The sequence below is a fragment of the Saccostrea cucullata genome, unplaced genomic scaffold, assembly GCF_032062105.1.
Source record: "Saccostrea cucullata isolate Sc308-1 unplaced genomic scaffold, CSIRO_AGI_Scuc_v1 ctg474, whole genome shotgun sequence".
NCBI lineage: Eukaryota > Metazoa > Mollusca > Bivalvia > Ostreida > Ostreidae > Saccostrea > Saccostrea cuccullata.
In genome coordinates, this window is record NW_026928549.1 from 146,504 (window position 1) to 170,644 (window position 24,141).

Consider the following 24,141-nt stretch of genomic DNA (forward strand, 5'->3'; position numbering starts at 1 on the left):
CCATTCTCCCGTAAGAATATATCATATTAAGGTCATACAAAACATTCCTCAATAATGAAAAAATAGATCTTAAGATATTGGTTTAAAAAAAACAATTATTTCAATTATTTCAAACAACATTCAGGTTTATTTCTGGAGGATTGCTTTTCTTATTTAATCATAACGGATATCTCTTTAATTGCTGATGCTACAAGCTTAGGTCTTTTATGTCTTTTGATACTTTTAAAATTTGAAAAAAGTTTAAAAATCACATAGGCCTAATACATAATTAAATTTAGAAATGTTTGAAGAAAACTATAGCTTATTTGAGGGAGGGGGGCTTTTCTAAACATGTATATGAACATGTCCCTAACATAAAATCATATCGTCACCTCACTGTGATGCCATTAGTGGTTAACCTGTTCAACATATACACTTGCTGTTACCTTCAACTAGATGTTTAGAATATATTATCAAATAACAAAAGTCCTATTTCCATTCATATGTCGATACGATTTCCAAGTGAGCTTGAAATAAAAGATAGCACAAAGTCTGACAGATCTGTTTCAAGTATGAGTATTTCACTAGAAAAGACGTTGATGGTAACCTAACATGTTGCTTTACGATGAACATTATGATTTCTTCTTTTCAATAGCTAACTTCTCTTACTTATATTAACACCTACATACAGGGTTTTATCTTACAGCTGATTTGATACACTGGAGTATGCTTTACAAGCATACGTACAATCCTAAAAGGAGGTAAGCTACTGGCAAACAGGTTAATGAAACCAGAATATCAACAGTCTCGTTTAAAAATACTATTTTGTAAGACAAAGACCTTGTCAGCAAATATAATCTAATAATAAGTCAAAGGCTGATGGATGTTTCTTATATATATAGTTAAACCATCATTTACACATTGAAATGTCGACGGATTTTCCGTTATTTCCTGATCATAAGTACCACCTAGCGGGTGTGACCACTCTGTAGAGGACTTTCACTCCTCCATGGCACCCAATCCCTTAAAAGTTTCATCATTGGAAGAGAGTAATTGTGTTTGATATGATTCATATAAAGTATAAAACGTACATCTCTGTCGATTGCTGACTTTAATTGGATAAAAGTCCTACTTCCAAAGGTTGAGTTTGATACTGGTAAAGTTATCAATTCAAACAAATTATTTAACTTAAGATCAGCAGGGGTGGCTTGTGTTCTAAGAAAGGTTATGTTGACTCCTGACGCTGTCTGAGCTCCCTGATTTATTCCTTCTATCGTTGTGTCTGTTCTATAAAGTGTCGAGTTTGGGTCAAAAGAAGAAAAAGTTGACTCGTATACAGTTCCAGCAATTTTACTACCCGGAGAGCTACATGCTGAAAATAAACAATTATTCAAATAGTGAACATCAATGCACAATTTAGATTTTGAGAGATTTAGAAGTAAAAATAATTGAAGAATTGAAATTATGGAAACACAACGAAGAAAAATCACTTACGCTCTTGTGAATCCACGATATGCATATGTATGTTTAGCAAGAAAACTGTTAACAGCTCTGGTAAAACATTTGGATTCAACATCTGGATTTTTAAGAGGTGCTGCCCTTGGCTAAAAAGATGTCCTCCAAACCAATTGCTAGTATATTGTTTTATAAGTATGCACAGAAATGTTGCCCATCTGAAAACTTGATTGTTGAGATACTGCAGAGTTAATTAATGATCAACAGTAGCCATGTGAGATGATTTAGAAATTGACATTCATTGATTTTAATGTTATTTTATAGGGTCATATGCAAAACAATATATTAATCTGTATGGTATTGAATTTTATAATGAAATGTGCTCTTTAGAATATGTTGTAAAGAGAAAAATTCAGGGTTAAAAGATTAAACCGATCATAAAATCAACTAATCGATTTATTACAGATTGATCGGTGTAATCAGATTGAAAAGACATTTGACAAAGTTTTAGGTACGTTTAAATTGATGAATTAATATTTGAAACGAACATGAAATATATACGTTTATAGTAACCTTCTTTCTTTGCAAATGTAAACACTCCTCCATTTAATTTGTACGAATATTTATTGAATTACACTGTATTAATTATATCTATGTATTGATTACGGCAACTGGTGTTTTTTAAGGTAGATCGCGGGTTTGCTGACGTCACAATAGGTTTTGACGTAAAAAGATTACCGCGTTCAGATTAGCAAGCAAAATATCTTCAGCGGTACTGTATGCAGTAAAAAGTAAAATATATATAAAAGATTGTTTGGTGTTTTTAAATATTTTTTAATGTTATTGAAAATAATTGATGTTCTAATCAAGGTGGTCTTAAACACTATAAGTAGTTTTTTACGCTGATATCTGTTGTGTGTACGTACCTTTCTAAAATACTTTTGCCTAACTGTATATACAATACAAAAACAGATCCACGGCCGGTGTGTCTGGCGCCTGCCCTGCATTTTAAATTTTTGTTCACTTTAATGAATTTTGTTTTGCTTGTTTAATTTAGTCTACACAGTACACACTAATCTTTTTTATTTTTATTTGTTTAACAATCATTTCTAACTCCATTTTCTTCGCGATGATGTACGCTTAGATTAGTAATATTTTTATGGGCAAAAATATTGTCTGAGTCAAGTGAGGTATAAGATTTTTAAAACGAGAAAGAAATGGACAGTATATGGTAAGTTAATATGATTTCCATTTGTACGATTTTCTCTCAATGATGATTTTTTTTCTTTTGGGGTGTTGGGGGGGGGGGGGGTAAATTAGATCATTATGAACAGGAGAGACGTTCATGATTCAGGTAACATGGGTAACATCACAAAATAAAATATCACCAACTAAAATATGTATATCCTATAAATTGTCATCTATAATTAACTCAGGCCCTTTTTATTGACAATCAATAGCGATTCGGCGAACAACTGCGATTGGTGTTTTGTGTGGAACTTGGGGTGTCAAGGCAATCTTGAGTTTCAGGCCCATAGGAAGCAATAATTTCAATTATGGGCACAGCTACTCGTATATATTTTCAGTTGGGGCACTATCAACAACCAAAAAGTCCTCGACAGGCATAAAAAGGAGGGGGGGGGGTATCAGGCATTTTAATTGAGGGGACACGAGTATGTGGTAGTAATTTTTTCTAAAGTATTAATACCTGTTTTCTATAGTATACTGTATGCTTTCTATAGTATTCTAAATATCGGCAAAGTAATGACAAGAAATTGCCTTTACGACATTTTGAAGGGAGAACTGAAGTCTTTTAATTCAGGGATAGACAAAAGTAAATTCATTCTATGAAGTATAAATGTATACAACGTAGTTTATAAAGCTATTTTCATTCAACTGCAATATTTCCGATTTAAAATTGGGTATAAAAATGATGCAAAAATATATGACAAATATGTTTGAAAATGTTCTCAAATCCGGTAAGATGTTTCTTTTTTTCTTACGTCCATGTACATTTGTAATAATTTTTTTTTGTGCACCCCTAGCCTTACTTTTATTACGGTTAACTATGACTATGATTATATCGGGAAATTGAATTCACGGATTGCCTGTTTTATTTTGAGTGAATTGTTGATTAATTGAATTTTTTTTCGAGTCATGCAGTCATACGAAAATAATGACGTCGCACCAACGTAATATTACGTCGTGATGAAAATATAATACTTTTGCTGAAAAATTGTGAAACTTTAAAGTTTTTTTGCAAGAAATTGAGCGAGAACACATATTAATTTTTTTTAATAAATCGATTCTAAATTTACTTCACATTTATTGTATCGAGTAATATAAAATTCGTCTGCTTCGTTTTAATTTTATGATTATGGTTTTGAAATGCGTATACCGGCAGATAAGGGACATTTTACTATATAATTCATTGAAAAAGCGTCATCTGTTCTCATCAACATTAGCGCATTTGAATTACGATTACAATCTAACCACGCAGACGAATCTAATGAAAATTTCAGAAAGAAAAATTCAAAACGAGAGGAGTTAGCTGACAAATTTTTAGCTTATGTTTTCAGGCAGAGAGTAAACCCGCGATCTACCTTAAAAGTAAATGAGAAAATATTCAATATATGATAATAAAAACTTATATAATGATCAGTCCTTGTTGTGTTACATTGCATTAATACTTCATCGTTGTATCTCCCAAATTGACCATAGTGATTAAAAAATACTGTTCATTTTACAGCGTGCCACTGGGTTCCTATGTGTACTGTAATATAAAGTTCGATTTCAATGATCGTCAATATGTGAACACTGATCTTTTGTTGGCTAACAACTGACAAGGCATCAATGAAATATGTCAAGTTTCAAACTCTAAAAGGTATACAGTAGTACCTTGTGTGATATTTTTTAGCCAAACATTAGAAATACCATTAGAACCTTTACACCACAGCCGAAAATGTATCGTGTGTGCGTTTTAATTTAACACTATGTATCGTCTAGGGACATAACATTTGGATATAGATTCAACGCTCCAGAGATTTTGAATGATTCAGAATGAAATTACACAGAATTCAAACAGAAGAAAATTGACATCAATTATCCATTAATATTTTAAAAGAACTATGTTTTAAAGCACTTAGAATATACGCTGTTTTTATTTATTTATTTAACCATTAAAATAGTACTTACCGTAAAACAGTTCAAGCAACACTATAAATGGAAAAAAAAGCCTTCTTCTTTACCAAGTTATAATTATGGTTCACACAGTGCGACCTGGATTATTTAGCTAAAATACTATCGCTCCATTTTCGAGATTTTATCTTGATTTTGACGTTAAATAAATTGAATGATATTAAACATATTAAGAATTCAAGCTTTTGTAATACAATTTTTTCCTCAACGTAGACTAGTGTCATGAGACCTAAGAATGGTGTTTTTCTCCTTTAAGTGACTGATTTTTATGGTGACACATTTCTGTCTCCTGTCTGAAATTTATTTTCTTTAAATTAGTTATTTATGTAAACATACAAGATGATTTTGTAAATGTGCAACATAACTGAGTTCACAAGCAAAATAAATGAAATCAATTATTAACAGTGCGAAATTAAACCCCGGACACGACATTTGTCCGGACTTTTGCCAGCCACTTTTCCAAAGATGCATGGAAACCATTTATCTTATCTGATAGTATTTTGTTAAAATTAACACATGAACCAAAATTTTCACCTGATTATCTTCTAGGTAAAAAGATATTACACCTGAAATCAGGAAATCCCATTGGATAATGGTGGGATTTTTTCTCCATACCAATATCTCACCATTATTCTGTGAGAGAAAAAGGTATTCTGTGGGATTTTTTCTCCCATAGAAGTTTGATAATGCTTTATAATGGGACAAAGCCTCAATTATTGTAAATTTTCAAAATTTATACGAAGGTCACAAAGTTATGACTTCCAACATGCTAAGTTTAGATCTATGCAACTTATGTATAAGTATGTTCAGATGCAGCTTATCTATGTTAACATCCCAGATAAATATACACAACTTTCACTGATGAAATCAACTTTTTAGGTTGATATGCAAGATATTTATTCACACATATAACACAAATGTCTCTTAAAAAGTACTACACACCATGTATATATTGGCATGGAAATTGCTAATACAATCGTCTCTGATATAATTTTTATGCCAGACCATATACCTACAAAAGGTCACAAAAATTTAGATCCAAAAACCTAAAAATAAAAAAAACTGTGATATCTAATAATTTTAGATTTTCAAATATCCTAGATAACTATATTATTAAACGTCTTTTTCAAACAAAATATCGAAATATGAAACAGATGTGTCAGATTCAAGGTCACAGAAATATATCGTACTCTTGAAGTTCTCCTTCATAACTTCTGTCAATATCATAGTGAGGAGTAAAAAAAGAGATTAGTTGTGCATTTACTTGAACCCACTATGTATCTTTGTAATGATTTTTTACTGAAGTTTCGAAATCCAGTATAGATATAGTAATTCAAATCCTTTTTGGTTGTTTGGAATATGAAAAATATTTAAAAGTGACATATGATTTTGAAGAAGTTCCTTAGAAAGGTAACCGTGAGTATAAGTTGGATTACCACTTGTAGAATTAAATCCAAGTTCCTCTGAAATACATGTTATATGATGAGCCCTACAAATAAAGACGATATTGTTTCCTGCTTTACCAGCAGGCACAAGTATGTAATGAACATGTAATCTATCAATTCTTTTATCACTTCTGGATTATTGAAAACAGATAGGTGGATGCCTCTCAATTTGTCTCTCATTTTTTTATACATTGCATGCATTCTGAAAAAGTGCCTAGGACTTCCTTTTCATGTATTGCCAATCGCCTGGAGAAATTGCCTACAATCCTGGATTGGGTCTAGATCATATCCATCCTGGTGAAGTCATTAAGTTTGTTAATACCACTAGGGCGGAATGATTTCAGTCTTTGCATCCTGAACTTTTCGCGCTTTTTCTCCGAGCTTTTGGATTATGGTCAATAACAACTACTGTAATATCCTCCCATTTGTGAACTTCAAATTGAAGTGTTCTCCGATGTCTCTTGACGTTTTTGGTCCTAATGGTTGAACGGTGTTTATTGACTCTCCTGTGGGGATCTCCTGTTTCACCAACACACTGTTTTGAAAAAACTTTGCAACTGATGAGATAAATGCAGTTGTCTGAATGACAGGACAAATTCCCTAGTATTTTGTAGCTTCGGCCTGTAAACAGGGCTCCTAAAGCTGTCTGTGTCAGAGCTGGTCTTATATTTATTAATAACCACCACTAATAGAGTCCAGTCCTCTGACAGAGTTGCCAAATGAATCAATATAAACTTTAGTGGGACTCATGGTGACAGAATGACATTATTATGTAACATCTCTTTTACTTAGCAAACTGTACAAAACGTCATTATATTAAATTCTGTAATATTTAGAGTTTAAATTTATATAATTTAAAAATAAAAAAGACATACATTTTTTTATAAATTTATGAAGCATACAGAAATTATAAACTACCTCGGAAACCCTTTAGACGTGAACTAAAATTGGTATAATGAATAATTTTGGTTGCAATACATCGGATAATGTAAATTGAAATCTGCTACTAGGAGTTTGAAGCTGTTCTGGGTTATTTTTTTATCCAACTTTGATAACACTCTTGATCCATTTTCGTTTATCAAATAATTTTCATCAATATGGCAGGCTAATTCTGAAAATAAAACTAAGAACAATCAACCTATATTTAGTCTTCTATTAATCGATGTAACAACCGTTTACAAGCTGTATGTATTATTGTGATTTTGAAAAAAGACAAGGAATGAAATGTCCACTTCTAGTAGAATGATTTAAAAGTGCACTGGTACATATGAATACTACGTTTTTCAGCATTTATTTGCAAATTGCGGGGTGTTAAAGTTCATAATAAATGTTTGCAAATTTTCGTTTTAATTTAAAAACACTTAAAAAGACTTACAAAATTGAACCCATTCCACCTGCTCTAATGTACTGAAAACGGAACAACTTTAACTTCTATTTGAACTGAAGAACTTCTGCAAAGACAAAGACACTAAACAAAATAACACAAATGTAAAATCTCTATGCAGAGTCAGGATGCCTTCTTCCAATGTATTTATTTAAACAACAAAAAACAGTCAAAACAATCAAAAACAGTGATGAATATTTTGGTAAAATATTTTATAAATAAAATTAAAAACTATTGAAAAAACAAATTGATACTTCAGGGGTAATAAGGAAAAAATTGGTTTGTTTATTTTAATTTATAGTCCATTATGATATAAATATTGTGAAAACAAAACAAACTTAGGATATGCTTAGTTCCATGCAAATCAAATTGTCTTCACATGAAAGTTTTACTTATTACATATGTTTAATTTATTAACATAAAACTCAGTTAATAAACTTTGTATGTATTAAAATTGAAATATTATCATACATCAATAAAAATCTGTTTTCAAACATAATTAATTCAAAACACCCCTAACTTTCTGCTTACTATTAGTATACATACATATTTAGAAACTGACTTGCTTGTTAACTTCAAGAGAACGATACTTTACTTTTTTTGCAACATGTTTTAGGAGCCAGATGAATCAAGTGTGCATGCATATTTAAGGCTTTCAATAGTTGAAATTGAAATGTTTCATTATTATCAATACAAAACATACATACGAAATTCTGATCAATACTAACCTTCTTCTATATATTGGGAGAGCCATGTCTGATGCACGGAGCATTATCACATAGGTTTCTCCTCCAGATATACTGCTGACGCATGTTAAGGTTATCCTTCCGACCTGTTCGGTTTCAACTAATTTAAACTTTCCGGCTCCGTTGTTGGAAACGCTTTGGATGTCAAATACTATCTTTCCATTTAATCCAACGTCGTTGTCGGAAGCAATAATCTAAAGTGAAATTCAAACCATAATCTAAAGTGAAATTCATTTAAGGTGTCTACTTAAAAAATTCTCCAGAAACTAGAAATATGTTTATAAGACATGGATGCTCAGCCCGAAATGAAGATATGTATTGGTGTATATGAAGATTGATGAGAATATCTTGAATAGTTTCTTTAATATTAAAATCTTAAAACATGGTTATAGATGATATATTCTCACGTACTTATTGTAAATATATTACATTTGGCGTGTACGATATTTGGCGGAAAATGACATTTGAACAAAATAGCGTAGATTTGATTCAGCTCATTTCTTTATGATCTTATCTATTAGCATATGCGCAAGAAATTAAGCGTTATATTTGAATTAGCGGAAGTTTCTTTCCGTGAAAGGCGCTAAAAAGAATACACAGCCAAATATAATACGTTTACAGTACATATATGTACAAGAACATAACATATAAAATATCTAAAATGGTTTCTTCTAAAGTAGGCAAAATGTAACTTAAAGACAAGTGAGGTCAAGGTCACAGAAAAGTGCAAGGTTAAAAGTTTTTGATACTGTTCAATAGTTCTCACTAATATGTTTCAGCATTTTAAGTTTGATATAGATATTTTGAATGGTTTCTTAAAAACCGAGCTAAACGCTTATTATGAAAAGTGAGATCAAAGACAAAGGAAAAGTAAAATGTTTTTTTTTTTCGTAGAATATTTTACATCACTATGTGTTAGCGTATGAAGTTTGATAAAAATATCATGAATGGTTTCTCTTAAACTGAGCTACATACATATTTAAGATGAAAGAAAAAGACAGGAAGCTCAGATACTCCACGCTCCCACAAAACTCGAAGTGCTGAAATTGCCGGGAAAAATAAAAGAATATCAGTCCCTGGTAATTTTAATATGCACATCTACACATTGTGTCCTAATTTTTGGCAAAGTTTGACGAAATTCTGTGCAGCAGTTAATGAAAAGTTGATCTGACAATCTGATCATTTTTATATTAAAGGTATGGTCAATGGCCAAAAATCTGAGTTGAAAAGCGCTGAAATTGCCGTACAAAATAAAGGAATCAGATTTTTCTGGTAATATGCACATATACACATTGTGTCCTAAATATCTGCAAAGTTTGACCAAATTCTGTGCAGCGGTTTATGAGGAGTTGCGCTGAAAAACTGTTCATCTCTATATTCAAGATATGGCCAAAAATCTATGCGTTAAAGTGCGGAAATTCCCGGAAAATAATAAAGGAATCGGAATTTCCTGGTAATAGGCATATCTTCACACTTTGTCCTAAATATTTGCAGAGTTTAAAGAAAGTCTGTGCAGCGGTTTATGAGGAGTTGTGCTGACAAAAAAAAACAGGACTGACGGACTGACTGACAGATGGGTCAAAAACATTATACCTTCTGCAACTTGTTGCGTTGGGTATAAAAAGCGAGGTCGAAGTCGAAGGAAACGGAAAAGTAAAAAAAATGATAGCTCTCATCTGTGCATGTGTATCAGCATATGAAGTTTAGCGAACATGACAAATTCTATATTCCCCGGCCATTTTCATGGCCAGACATATGTTAAACTGAAAGTTGCCTTTTCGATCTACCCGCAAAGTAATCTTATAATAACATTTAAGTCAGAAAATTTTCTGATATTAAAAAACATACCCGGTATTCCTTAAAGTTCATGCGCTTATTTTCCCGATCACCTCTACTTACTTGTAAGAGCAATTGGTTGTTGAATGAGTAGTCTCCCTCTAGTACATTAACAAAATATAAAGGTGCTGTAAATATTGGAGGGTGTAAATTTGTTTCACAGCTTTCGTTTGTATATGGTGAATCTATAATGTTTACTATCACTGTTCCCTGTCCAAGCAACGGCGGAATTCCTTCGTCAGTTGCAATGATTTGTAACTATAAAATATAAAATCATTATAAAATACAACCTTAATAGTTGAACAGCAGCAAAGGAAAGACAATGTTTCTCTCTTTCAAAAAAAACATACACTGTAGTACAAAAATACTTATTCATACTGGTCATAAAACTGTAATGTAACAATCACAAGTTACAATCACTAGTTAAATATCGATGACGACGATGATGTCGATAAGAAAGGGAATCAAAAGCATTTGTTAATCGACACAATGATCCTCAAACAAAAGTCTAGGACTACAGTCCCAGAGGTTTGTTTTGAACTGAATTGAGTGAATGTTCATACTGATGTGGACAATACTAGCAATAATTAAATGAGTTTGAATTAAATCCTTTGATGATTTTTTTTTCTTAATTTTGAATATCATTTTTTTTTCTATGATCATTTGAGTGAGATAGAGTCGGTGTGTGTGTGATCGTTTGATTTATCATTTTAACTATCTTTGCTTTCTTTTTTTCCTTTTTTAGTAAATAAATTCTTTTTCCTTCAACCGATTCAGTTTTGATTTGAGAATGAAACCTAGCTCATCCTTATTACATGCAATAAAAAAGAAAATCAATTGACCTTGAATTGATCGATTCCACTTCCTCTTATCGTCTGTTTCAGAGAAATCTGACCAGAATCTGGACTAATATAGAAGTAGGTCTTTGTCATTGTATCACCTTTTATGCTAAATTTGAATTGGTTGCTCGGTGCCTGAAAGAAAGAAAGAAATTAAGGTTGGTCGCTTTGAGTTATCTTTCGATACAAAATACTATATTGTGATAATGAAATGACAAAAGTTAATATATCATAATATCAAATCAGATCCCTCAAAACATGTGTATTTATACTATAAGAAATACTGATGATAACTTCAATTTCTTTTAATTTGTATGTTTGAAAGAAAACCAGATTTACAAACATGACGGTCACTGTCGGTGGCTGTTACTGTAACAATTTCACTGCCAACTGGAAAATTCTCTACAATTGTCTGGGTGTAAGAAGCAGGGTTAAACTGGGGTGCAGCAAGGTTTCTGTTTACAGTAATGAATACTGTCGCTATAGCCGTTTTCCTTGGTGAGCCTCCGTCCTCAGCCAATAATCGCAACTGTAAAAGCACATTCACCAAAAGCTTTCATATGTTTTTGGACTGAAAGTAATGTTTATTTCTAGTCTTTGAAATTAATGCCATTAACTTTCAATGTTGTAGGTTTGAAACATGTAGGTGGGAGACTTTATTTTCAAGAGGATAAAATGCATAATGTAAAAGATAAATATAAGGTAAAATGATTTTCAAAACAGTGCAACAAAAAAGAAAACAAGCCTACATGTAAGAACACATATCAACATCTTGTAAATTAAGGACTGGACATTGGCTAAAAGAACACATATACTATACACTTCATTTCAATGGTTAACTCACCAAGAATTTAGTCTCTGCATCTGCCCTTAAATCACTATTTACAAACAAGCTTCCATTTCTTTCTACGCGGAAATACGTCAAAGCTTTGTCATCTCCAATGGCCGACACAGTCACAGTGTTAAATGGAGGCCATACAACGCATTTATTTTTACTTAAAATATTACTCGCCATATATTGTTGTTTAATAGTCTAGAAACAGCTGAACCTAACAAATGTGTACCTGTAATTTCAAATCATGAATTTCTTATTCAAACACAACTTTAATTTTATGTCAATAAATACAAAAAATAGGCAGAAGGGTCCAAGGTCATCTAAATATAATACAACACTTTCTTTGTAAAATATTTTTTGACATGCGAGACCCAAGCGATCTCCCTGTGACAGTATTTGCTTTATTTCAGAAAAGACGATCTGTGAGATTACGGATTATCTGTGTTAAAAATGATCATAAACTTTCAAAAAACGTTAGTAAAGTCATGGTTAGAGTTCCACAGTTTCTGATCTTTTGAAAGCACAGTCACACAGTAAAAAAATAATATAATTGATAATCAAAACTATACTACTAAAACAATTGATAGCAAAAAAAAATCAAACTATACAGAAACTTTTTAAAGACTACACTGGTATTGTGCTATAGAGTGAAATATATGGGGAGGTTATTTTTGAAAACCTTATGACGGTATGTTTTTGACGTTACAATGTTGTTGTTGAGTTTGCTCCGTGGTAAAAAAGAACGAGATGATTTTAAAATTAAATAAACTTTGTGACTTCTATTTTACCCCCGGGGGTCATGACTTAAACAAATTTGAACCTACACTATCTCAAAATGATTTCACCTGTTTAAAATTTTCAAGCACGACGGTTCTGGACAAGATTTTTAAATGATGCCATTCTTTCTAACTTTTAAACATATTTTTTTGAAATCATAATCATCTTCCTTGGAAGAAGACGTGGCCTTTCATCCGAAAATACTGAATCCCCTTTACCCAAGGTTACTTTGCAGAAAGTTCGATTGAAATTGACATATATAAATGTCTTGAAAAGATGAAAATGTGTAAAGTTTCCAACATCCACAACGACAACAAACAAATGAACAAAACAAGAGGCCCAGGGGCCACAGCGCTCACCTGAGCACATAAGCTTGGAAAAAGGTTTCCCTATATATTCCTATGTAAAACTTTGGTCGGCCATTTTGGTTCCTACCCCCGGGGGTCATGATTTGAACAAACCTGAATTCCTCCACATTAGTTTCATCTTTCCTGGCCCAGTTGTTCTTCAGAAGAAGATTTATTTTTAAAGATTTTTCCTATATATTCCTATGTAAAATTTTGATTGGCCATTTTGGCCCAACCCTACCTCCTGGGGTCATGATTTGAATAAACTTGAATTAACACTAACTGAGGATGATTCCAAATGAATTTCATCTTTCCTGGCCCACTGGTTCTTGAGAAGAAGATTTTTTAGAGATTTTTCCTATATATTCCTATGTAAAACTTTGATCGGCCATTTTGGCCCCATCCTACCCCTGGGAGGTCATGATTTGAACAAACTTGAATCTACTTTACCTGAGGATGATTCCACATGAGTTTCATATTTCCTGGCCAAGTTGTTCTTCAGAAGAAGATTTTTAAAGATTTTTCCTATATATTCCTATGTAAAACTTTGGTCGGCCATTTTGGCCCCACCCTACCCCCCGGGGTCATGATTTGAACAAACTTGAATCTACACTACCTGAAGATGCTTCCATATAAATATGACCATTTATGGCTTTATTCTTGAGAAGAAGATTTTTAATGACTTATCTATACATTTCTATGTAAAACTTTGTTCGGTCATTGTGGCTCCGCCCTTCCCCCCGGGGTCATGATTTGTACAACTTTAATCTACACTACCTGAGGATGATTCCATACGAGTTTCATCTTTCATAGCCCAGTGGTTTTTGAGAAGAATGTTTTTTTTTAAATGCCATTAATTTTTCACTAATTCATAATTGTCTCCCCTTTGAAGAGGGATTGGCCCTTCATTTGAATAAACTTGAATTCCTTTCATCCAAGGATACTTTGTGGCAAGTTTGGTTGAAATTGGCCCAGTGGTTCCTGAGAAGATGAAAATGTGAAAAGTTTACGACAACGGCAACGACAAAAACGACAAGGACAACGACGAACAAATTTTGATCAGAATAGCTCACTTAAGCCTTCGGCTCAGGTGAGCTAAAAACTCACCTGATCCTTCGGCGCAAATGAGCTTACAAGGATCTCTTGATTGATACAATTTAGCAAAGGAGGGTAACTCTCATTGCTTCATTTATTAGAATTTCAACCTAGATACAAGGAGCAGATAATAGGCACAGTTGTTTACATTTACATTTATTTTATTGCACTTAGTTTGTTTGCTTAATACTCAAGGGCAGAGGGGAAGACTTCCAAAGTATTAATGAGTTTTCACTTTATAATCAGCAGAACCCCGTTCAAACACCAATGAAACCTCTGACCCTGGAGCAAAGATATTCACAATTTTGGAAGGAATGTCCTTGCTTATCATTACTAAACATTTAATTTGTTTAAAACCTAGGAGCAGAAGAGAAGATTTTTGAATAAATAATGCATTTTCACTTTGTTTTAAATAAAAGCCACATCCTAGCACCTTAACCCCTAATCAGGGCAATTAATATCACAATTTTGGTAGAGTGCTCAATACTTACTACAAATCATCTCAGTAGTTTGACATCTTGATGTTCAGGAATACAGAAGATGAATTTTAAAGATTGCATTGATTTTTATGGTTTTAGCCCCTACCCCTCAGGCCCCAGGGGCACGGGAGCCATGTTTTTTCCTTTCACCATATACCTAGGTTTTTGTCTTGACCCATACATGCCAAACACCGAATTGATTAAATGATTCAGCGGTTCAAGAGAAGAAGCAGAAAATGCTTACGACCGACGTACGACGACGGGCGAATACAGATTACCTGAGTGACGCAGGTGACATAAAAAAAGTCGATCGTAGAAATCATAATACAGAAAAGAAAATATTAAATGAACATAACATATTCAGGTATTTACTAATTTAAGTTTTTAAGAAAGTTTAAATTCCTTTTACCTTTGCCATAAACAAAACCAACAAAGATAAGAAAGCAAAAAACAAACAAATTAAGAAAATAAACGAATGGTTTTTGAAATAAAATATGAGATAAAATTTATTTATTAAGATTCAGAGATAAAAACTTTACACTATTATCGGAATCTCCAAAGGTGACTTGAAGTACGAATGTTCCAACGACAACGGTCTCAAGAATGCTTGCAAAAAATGGTCCACCAGTAAAGAATGGAGCATATAAATTCCTGTACACATCTATTGTCACTGTGGCATTAGTATACGAAGCTTTGGAGGGACTCCCCATATCATAAGCTTGTACACTCATCTGGAGAATATAAACTAGGATTTTGATCATAGATACCAAGGACAAAAAACGAAATTTACAAATGTACCTTATAAAGATTTCGTTTAAATCAAACCCTCTTTGATCTGGCAAATGAATAACTGGGTTTCATTCTTTCTTCTGATACAAAATTCTACCTGATATCTAGTGGCTGTATCTAATGTAAGTTCCCTTTTCACATAAATGTTTCCAGTTAAAATGTCCAGGTCGAAATAATCAGAAGCTGGTTGTGTAGCAAACAATCTGAATCTGATCTGGTTGTGTGGAGACTGTGTGTCCCTATCCTGAGCCCTCACTGTAGCAACAGTAACTCCAAGATCTTGTGTCTCAGGGATTCTTTCAGCAACATTAGCGGTGGTGATCTCTGGGGCAAAGTTGTTCCTTTCCACTGTCACAGTCACAACAGTGACATTGTCTTTTGCTGGAATTCCATTGTCATAGGCTCTCACTCGGATCTAAAGTCACACAGAACAGAAAGTAAATTGTACAATTAAAACTCATATAACTTATAAGTGTCTCTACTCTTGCAATATTTCATCTCCCATGTTCAAAAATCTTTGCCTATCAAGAATTTATATTAAAAAGTTTGATTGTACAATTTTTTTTTATTCTTACATAGTATATCAGGTCTGATGATGAGGCCAAGGAATTTGCTACTGTGATTTGCCCAACGCTTGGATTAGGAATGGTGAAGAAAGCGGCAGCATTACCATCTCCAATGATCTCGTATCTTACAACATTGAAGGTGACGTCAGAATCTGTTGCCAGCATAGAGGTCCCAACAGCCTGTCCTACAGCGGCTTGTTGAGAGATCAGAGTTGACGTCATGGGGTTTTGCCACTGAGGAGCGTTGTTGTTCCTTATGATGTTGATGGTCAGTCTGACTTTGTTGTCTGCTTGCCGTGGTGGATTTCCACCATCTTCTGCTCTTACCAGCAGCTGTTAAAAGCAAAGTAATTGTAAAATTTGTACCAATATACTTGAATTAATGTTTTCTCTTTTTGATAAATCCATCTGATTTATAAGCTGGAATGTCTGAAAAATTTAATTTACTTTACATCCACATTATAAGCTAAATCCTAAAAATTGCTTGTCAAGTTATCAAAACAAGAGAAAGTGTAAAACAACATACATGATACATGATTGCAAATAGCACTACAACCATGTAGCTTATTCTTTACTATGTATGTGTAATATTTGTATTTCTCCGTATCAACACCCGATACTCACCACAAATTGTGTCTCAGTTCTTTGCAGTAAAGAAGTTTTTAGGAAAGTTTGTCCATTATCAGCCACAGTGAAGAAGCTTGGAGCATTTCCTTCACCTTCCACCACATATCTTACAGTATTGTAAGGGCTCTGTCAAATATTACATAAAATAATTACTTCATAGAAGAAAGTGTCAAAACTATTGACATGTCATTATGTTTTCATCATGACTTTGAACCAAAGTTTACACAAACTGATAGAATTATTTACAAATTACTGATGCAGCAAATTTCATTTATATTAAAGCAATTGAACCTACATCAATAGTCAGTTTGTTCGATTCCTGCCAATTGACTTAAAGTATATAAAGCCTCAATATAACCCTCAGGATTTTTTCCTTTGGTTTGACATACTACAGCTTATGCATTGTATCACATGTGACATCCGTCCAGCAATAATTTAAACAGATAAGTGAGAGAAATCTTACCACATTGTCTGCATCGTTGGCTTGGAAGTCGTACACTGAAGTGACGTAGTCCTGGGTCTCCGGAACTGTCACCTGAGCTGCATATGAATCACCGGCACCAGGTCTCACCCAGACTGGTTTGGCCAAGTTACTGTCCACTTTCAGCGTCAGTAAGGAGTAGGTCCTCCTGGGAATATTTGCTCCATCCCTGGCCTCAACTGTCAACTGTAAATGAATGTTTATTTAAACAGGATATTTAAAATGCAATTGATTCTAATACATATTTAATTAATCAATAATTAAAAAAATTATTGTGTAAATAAAGGATCAATATTTTCAATTCGGAATCCTATTGCATAAAATGGCCCTGTACTTATATCAATTCATTATCTATCACCCTCTTTCCATTTTCATATATCAAAATAAACTAGACACTTGGTGCTTTCATGTCCTATAATGAAATTTCGTTTTGAGAATCCAACTATTTGAAAACAGGCTTTGAGAAATTGCAATGTTCTTGAAATTTGCAGAAAATATGCGTATTTGACTACCTTCAGCAAAGAATTTAGATATGAGCACAGCCCACGATCCAACAAATAAAACACGTTTTTTGATCTTCAGAAATAGGCCTTTCATTATGTATTGGCATATTTAGGATCAGAGGTTGTGCTCTATATGAAATATTGAAAAAACGCTTCATCTTTACGTCATTTTCAATGGAATTTTCAGGATATGAGGAAAATGACGCATTTTATGAAATCATAAAGCATTGACTAGATGTGAAATTACGTCACAATTAATAGATACGTGGTCACCAACAGTCCAAGTGATAAATACTGCACTTGCAACCTAAACTGAGTGGTTTTGAATTTTCAGAAATTCTCAGGGCCAAATAAAGCCCAAAGTGGCTCTACCTCTTTCATAACACTATTTTAGTTCAGAACCTGCAAAAAGTTTACATACACTATATTTTTGTGTTTTGCCATTTAAAATAAGGACCTCTATTGTATTTGCAAAGCAGTTCTTGCGGGTAAACATAAGTGTCAAGGATTGGAGAGGTTTTCATGAGAAAGAGGACTTACCACATACTCAGCCTGTGAAAGTGAATTTGTCTGCAAGGTTACAACACCAGTTGTAGGGTTGAGGGAAAATTCATTGGTTCCAGACACCAAATAATATGAGACAACATTGAATGGAGACTGAAAGAAAATGGATACTTTTCTGTCACACAAAGATTTTTTTTTCAACTTGTGTATCAAAACATGAAAAGGACCTACTCTGGTATCACTGTCATTGGCAAAAGCAGTGAAAACGTTAAAGCCTGCTCCTGAGGTCCGAGGAAGGGACTGGGTACTGGGCAGATTCTGGAAGACTGGTGCGAAACGGTTTCGTTCCACGGTGATAGTTACTGTGGCAGTTTGTTGGGCAATTAATGGATTTTCTGCCTTATCTGATACCCTAACCTTCAGCTACAAGGAGAAAAAATGAATTGGATCAATATATGTAGAAATATTGAAAATAGCGTGATAAGAACAAAATTAATGTTATTTCAATGCATAATTCTTCTATGAAGGGTCACTATCGAAACACACATACCTCACAAATTATAGAGAAGGTGTCTTACTGCTGCAAAATTACACATTACAAAATTCACCTCAACTAATGTTATTGTGATTAAGACACGTTGTGTAAGTTGACCCATTCCCATATTATAGGAAAGAATATGTTTTATAACCAAAATTGGTCGTAAACAGGAAATTGCTATTATCAGTCTGTTTTAAAAATATGTTCTATGAAAAATGTGTTTCCATACATTTCCAAAAAAATTTCATGATCTTAAATGGAAAAGGATGGGACAGGGATCTGAAAAATCATAATCTTTCAATCTTTGCTTTTGTGATAATTTACGGCTAAAATTGGAGCTCACTAGCGATACGTTGGTAGAAAAAATTGTAATATCTTCTACACTGACAAGCCATTGTTTTCCTTAAATGGCTATTATAATTAATGCGCAAAGTGGATCCTACCACGGACAATTGATCAATCGTTGAATGAATAGCAATGTCTACGCAATCTACATATGTTCACATTTTATTTCGAACACATGGTTCAGATAAATCTATTTGACCGATATTAAATGGACTGCAAAAACTGTTCTTATGGGAAAAAAACAAGATTAGAAACGATAAAAGATGTCACGGGCGTTTGTATCTTCTTGTTGTAAACTAGAAATTATGTATACTAATAATGTTATACCTTTATAAAATTTATCCTATACAAATTTTTACGAAACAAAAGGCACAGGGGTCACATCGCTCACCTGTGCACTGGCTAAGAAGAAAAAACAAGATGTCTGTGAGCCAATGATTACTAGTAATACCCCCGCTCTGATGTGAACATAACATCATGTTAATATAAGTTCAGTGACAAACAGGTGCACGGATAAAAAGGAAGTTGAGATCAGATTCATATGAAAATAAATCCGATATCGCATACCTCAACAAAACATGACCGACCTACCTCAAAATGGGAGACGGGGTAAAGGTTGAACAAAATTGAATCTACACTAACTAGCCATGCATACAGCAAAACTCGGCTATAAAGAAGTCCCTGGGACCTATGAAATTACTTCGATATATACGTAATTCGTTATATCCGTATATGAAATCCAAGAAATTTATATAGCTATAGGTATGCAAGATGACTTCGCAATATCCGTGAATTCGCAATATCCGTGTTCGTACTAAACGAGTTTAAATGTACATATTTTTATTGACAACCCAACTTTTTTCCAACGAGTTTGAATTTAATTGTGGCTCTACCCCCGGGGGCCATGATTTGAACAAACCAGAATCTACACCACATAAGGATGCTCCCATATAAAAAATGAACAATCATAGCCTTGCTATTCTAGAGAAGATTTTTTTCTACATATATCTATTTAAAACTTTGACCGTTCATTGTGGCCCCGACCTACCCCCCGGGGTCATGTTTTGAACAAACTTGACTCTACACCACATGAGGATACTTCCACTTATGACTATTCATAGCTTTGTCGTTCTTGAGAAGAAGATTTTTGAAGATTCCTATGTAAAACTTGGGTCGGCCATTGTGACCCTACCCTAGAACGGGGGTCCTGATTTGAACAAACTTGAATCTACACCATCTGTAAATGTTTTCACATAAATATGACTAACCATTGCTCTGCTGTTCTTGAGAAGTTTTTGAAGGTTTTCCGTATTTATTCCTATGTAAAACTTAGGTCGACCATTGCGGCCCTACCCTACCACCGGGGTCATTATTTGAACAAATTTGAATCTACACCACCTAAGGATGCTTTCACATAAATATGACCTATGACTTTGCGGTTCCACAAGATGATTTTCCTATACATTCTTATATAAAACTTTGACCGTCCATTGTTGCTCCATCCTATCCCCAGGGTTCATGATTTGTATAAAATTTAAACTACACTTCCCAAGAATCCTTCCACCTGAGTTTCATTTTCCTTCCCCTGTAATTCTTGAAAACAAGATTTTTTAAAAATGCCATTAATTTTTCAATAATTCATAATTATCTCCCCTCGGAAGAGGGCATGACCCTTCATAATTTTTTGAATAATTGAACCCCATTTACCCAATGATACTTTGTTGCAAGTTTGGTTAAAATTGGCCCAGTGGTTCTTGAGAAGAAGATAAAAGTGTGAAAAGTTTACGATGACAACGACGACGACATACAAAGGACAAAGAACTACTCATGCTAACTCTCGATTCCTGCCTCCATTTTACAACCATTGAAAACAGGATTGATGACAATTTGACCATAGAGTCTTTGTTCAATACAAAGAACAGTTAAATATGTAATTTATGTATTATTATAATACCAGTGCTAAATAGTTGAAATAAGGAGGGTAGTCGATGTTTTCCTCTGAATTCGAACTATTAAGCATCACTATATTTTGAAACAGTCTTAGATATAAATGGGTGTTTCTTAAATCTTTTCTTATGTTTTATGCATGAATGAAACATGTGGAGATAAAGAACAGTATTCAAGATCAAAGGTCCATAGAACAATACAAAAAATGAGAAGGGCAAACACGGTCCTCCAAAACATCAGGTGGGATCAGGAGTCATGGAGGAGTGAACATCCCCTGCCATCAGGTCACACCCACCGTGTGCTCCTTGTCATGATCGGGAAATAACGGAAAAATCCGCCGTCAATTCAGTGTATAAATAATGGACTATCAATTAGTTTTAAAATTGTCAGTCCTCATTTGACTCAATGATAAATTGTATTTGCTGACAAGGTCATTGTATCGATTATAGAACTTAAGAAATGATGACTTTAAAGGTGACTGCTGATATTCTTGTTTCATCAAATTGTTTGTCAGTAATTTACCTCATTTTAGAAATTTTTCATACGTAGAGCATGCTCTTGCGTATCGAATCAGCTGAGATACATACACTCCATATGCAGGTGATAAAGGTATATTGCTGCATAAGTAGGGGAAGTTGACGACAGAAAAGTTAAAGTCTTTACCTTTATCACAGAGCTTGATTGTTATATCACCATTGACATCTTTTTCAAGTAAAATATCCAAATATGAAACAAATGTGTCAGACTCTGTGATATCTGTTATCTCAAGCTCACCAGGATATATCTTATCGACAAAGGAATGAAAATTACAATTGTTAATTGACAATACGTCGTTGATATATCTAAATGTGGAGTTGAAGGAAACAGCAAGTGTTTTCTTCTTTTCACGCAAAAAAAGTTTGCAAATATTCTGCTTCATATGAATACAAAAATAGTTCTGCAAATAACAGGGCGCAATTGAACCCTTGGGAATTCCAATAGATTTCTGGAAGACCTGGTCTCCAAAAAAACCATAGAAATTGACAATCAGAAACTCAAGCATCTTTTTGATGTCGACATCATAGTACAGAGGTGAGTCAATTTACGAGTTCCATTTCTATTGAAAAAACAATGAATGTCAATAATATCGAAAAGCCTGGACTTAAATTCATCATTGTAAATGGTTTTGTATAAAGTTGAAAAGTCATGCTGATGCTGATTTTGGTAAAATCTTGTGCTTTCAAAGTGTGCAAAAGTTCCTTGGAATTTTTAAGTATGGATTATTAAATACAGAAGGATAGATGGTTTTCATATTGCCCCTCAATCTTTTAATACGCGATTTTATCATGGATCTGATACATTTAACCCATTTTGAGAAAGTTTTCAGTTGTTAAGCACTTGGAAATCGATGAAAAAAGCATTTTTTTTCGTTTTTTTTGTGACCCCCCCACCCGGGTAGTGTGTGAGTGTGTTTTAAACAAATTTTCCGTTTTCCGTTGATTTCTATAGTGAAAAACACGAATTTTACCAAAATTTGAGTTATCTCTCGTTGTTTTCCCAAATAAGACATGTTTTATGAAAATTCATATGAATATAGTATTTAATATATTCATTAAAACTCATTCGAATTTCTCAACTTTTGAAAACTGACTTTGAGGTAGGCGGGAAAACAATACTTTCGCTCGCAGTTCTTTTAATCTGAAAAGATCACTTGAATCTTCAGGTCAGGTGAGCTAAAATGTCTAATATTTCTGATGTTTTACTGAGCAGGCATGAAAAATCGATGTTTGACCACAAAGCGAGATGTTGGAATTGTTGATGAGGTGTTGACCCGCTCAATTCACACAGTGGGCGGAGCGTAATCTGATTTGCATGCGATGGTGTTTAACAGTAACGGACCTGAGGTTTACAACACCTGAGACATTACTAGTACAAGATACAAACATGCATGTCAAAAAAATATCAAAATATTTTTTTTAAATGTATAACAAAACATTTTGTCCATTTTAATGCCTAATAGGTGCTGCTATTTTCCTTTCCCTTAGAAAAGTGCTTTGAACTTTGCGCATACTATATATTTATTGACTGTTATTGACTATAAATTATTTGGTCTAACGACCTCAGGCAAACAGTTTGGCTCTTTGGTCCGACAAAACGCATTTTGTACGAGAACACAGTCAATAAAATGTAAAGGATCTGCGAAGTTCAGAACACTTTTCTAAGAGAAATGAAAACAACAGCAGGCATTTAATTGGACAACAATTCATTTACATAACAATACCCATGTTCACGTGTTCTTGTTCAGCGAATCCACCTGACAATTGTATTAACCAATAATACAACAAATGAAAACAGAGGCAGATCGCCTTGCAGTAGAGTAGGAATTTAATTCGTTATAATTGTGAGCATGACAATAATAAAATAAAAATAAACAGATTCGTGGTGCTTTTCTGTTACGAAATGCATGCAGAAATGTTTGTGCCTTTCCGATCATCATTATATTTGTTGTTGTTTTTTTCAAGTGTAAAATTCCTGTAATATCCGTAGTAATCCAGAGTTGCATTCTCATCCTCATTTGGCTGATTTGTCAGTTAAAGATGTGTTGGTACCTCATTTGCTATTTTGACGCCCATAAATTTAGTCCCAATTCCCATGCAAGTATTAGATACATGACTGCAGAAAATAACCTCAAAAGGAAAACTTTTTTTAAATATTTTGAATGAGTCACTTCCTAGCCATATTTCATTGAATACGAGGGGTGATCAAAAAGTTCGCGAACTAATTCTATAACTTCCATATAAGAAACAATATTTGATTTCATTGTTGATTTTATATCAAATAAGTCCTCTCCAAATTTAATGCACATCTGCCACTGTTCTGCTCATGCGCGAATCACGTGATATAATTAAGCGGTCATGTGACCTTCTCTGTAGCGTTCTGTCACAAAAGCTGAAAGATTTTTCTAAGTGTTATATTTCTTTCCATGCAAGTTAATATTTATCACAAGAACAGTCAATTTTTCAGAAGTTGTCAAATCTCTACAACAGAAAGGGTGAATGAGAATGCTCAACAAATGGCTCAGGGGTAATCCTAGATGTTGCCAGAAAGTTTTTTTTCTGGCAGTATTGCAAGAATGTCTCCAGAAGTTGTTGCAGCTATATTTCACTATCCCAAAAAGCTTGTTTCTGGTGATAAAAATGTGTTGTTGCAATGTTGCCGCAATATAGCAACAATATTGCTGCAATAATTTTACTTTGGTAAGGGATATATATCATTTTTAGTATCTCCCTTCCTTCGCTAAAATGATAAACCAATCATTGATATAATTTCTAGGAAGCCTTTTGTCTTAATTAAGTGTGAACAAATTATCATACACTATTGAGAAGAATTTCAAAAAACGTTTGTTGAACGAGTATGACTGGGTCAACCATTTTTTGTCACAAGTGA

General features: G+C 33.6%; 2 protein-coding genes across 2 annotated transcripts in view; both read right to left on the minus strand.

Annotated features, from left to right (window-relative positions):
* LOC134277919 (protocadherin Fat 4-like) overlaps positions 1 to 24,141 on the minus strand; it is a 174,945-nt gene that overhangs the window by 24,703 nt on the left and 126,101 nt on the right. Inside the window, 9 exon segments of the mRNA XM_062760220.1 lie at positions 10,107 to 10,301; positions 11,226 to 11,411; positions 14,955 to 15,146; positions 15,302 to 15,619; positions 15,780 to 16,103; positions 16,395 to 16,523; positions 16,861 to 17,064; positions 17,922 to 18,038; positions 18,117 to 18,308. Coding sequence (XP_062616204.1) covers positions 10,107 to 10,301; positions 11,226 to 11,411; positions 14,955 to 15,146; positions 15,302 to 15,619; positions 15,780 to 16,103; positions 16,395 to 16,523; positions 16,861 to 17,064; positions 17,922 to 18,038; positions 18,117 to 18,308 — 1,857 coding nt within the window.
* On the minus strand, positions 6,962 to 12,225 carry LOC134277917 (cadherin-23-like). Its single transcript, XM_062760218.1, has 7 exons — positions 11,727 to 12,225; positions 11,226 to 11,411; positions 10,886 to 11,017; positions 10,107 to 10,301; positions 8,190 to 8,401; positions 7,453 to 7,528; positions 6,962 to 7,188 (listed from the first exon to the last, which is right to left on the minus strand). Exons 1-6 carry the CDS (start codon positions 11,895 to 11,897, stop codon positions 7,477 to 7,479), a joined length of 948 nt encoding a protein of 315 aa, XP_062616202.1. The 5' UTR covers positions 11,898 to 12,225; the 3' UTR covers positions 6,962 to 7,188; positions 7,453 to 7,476.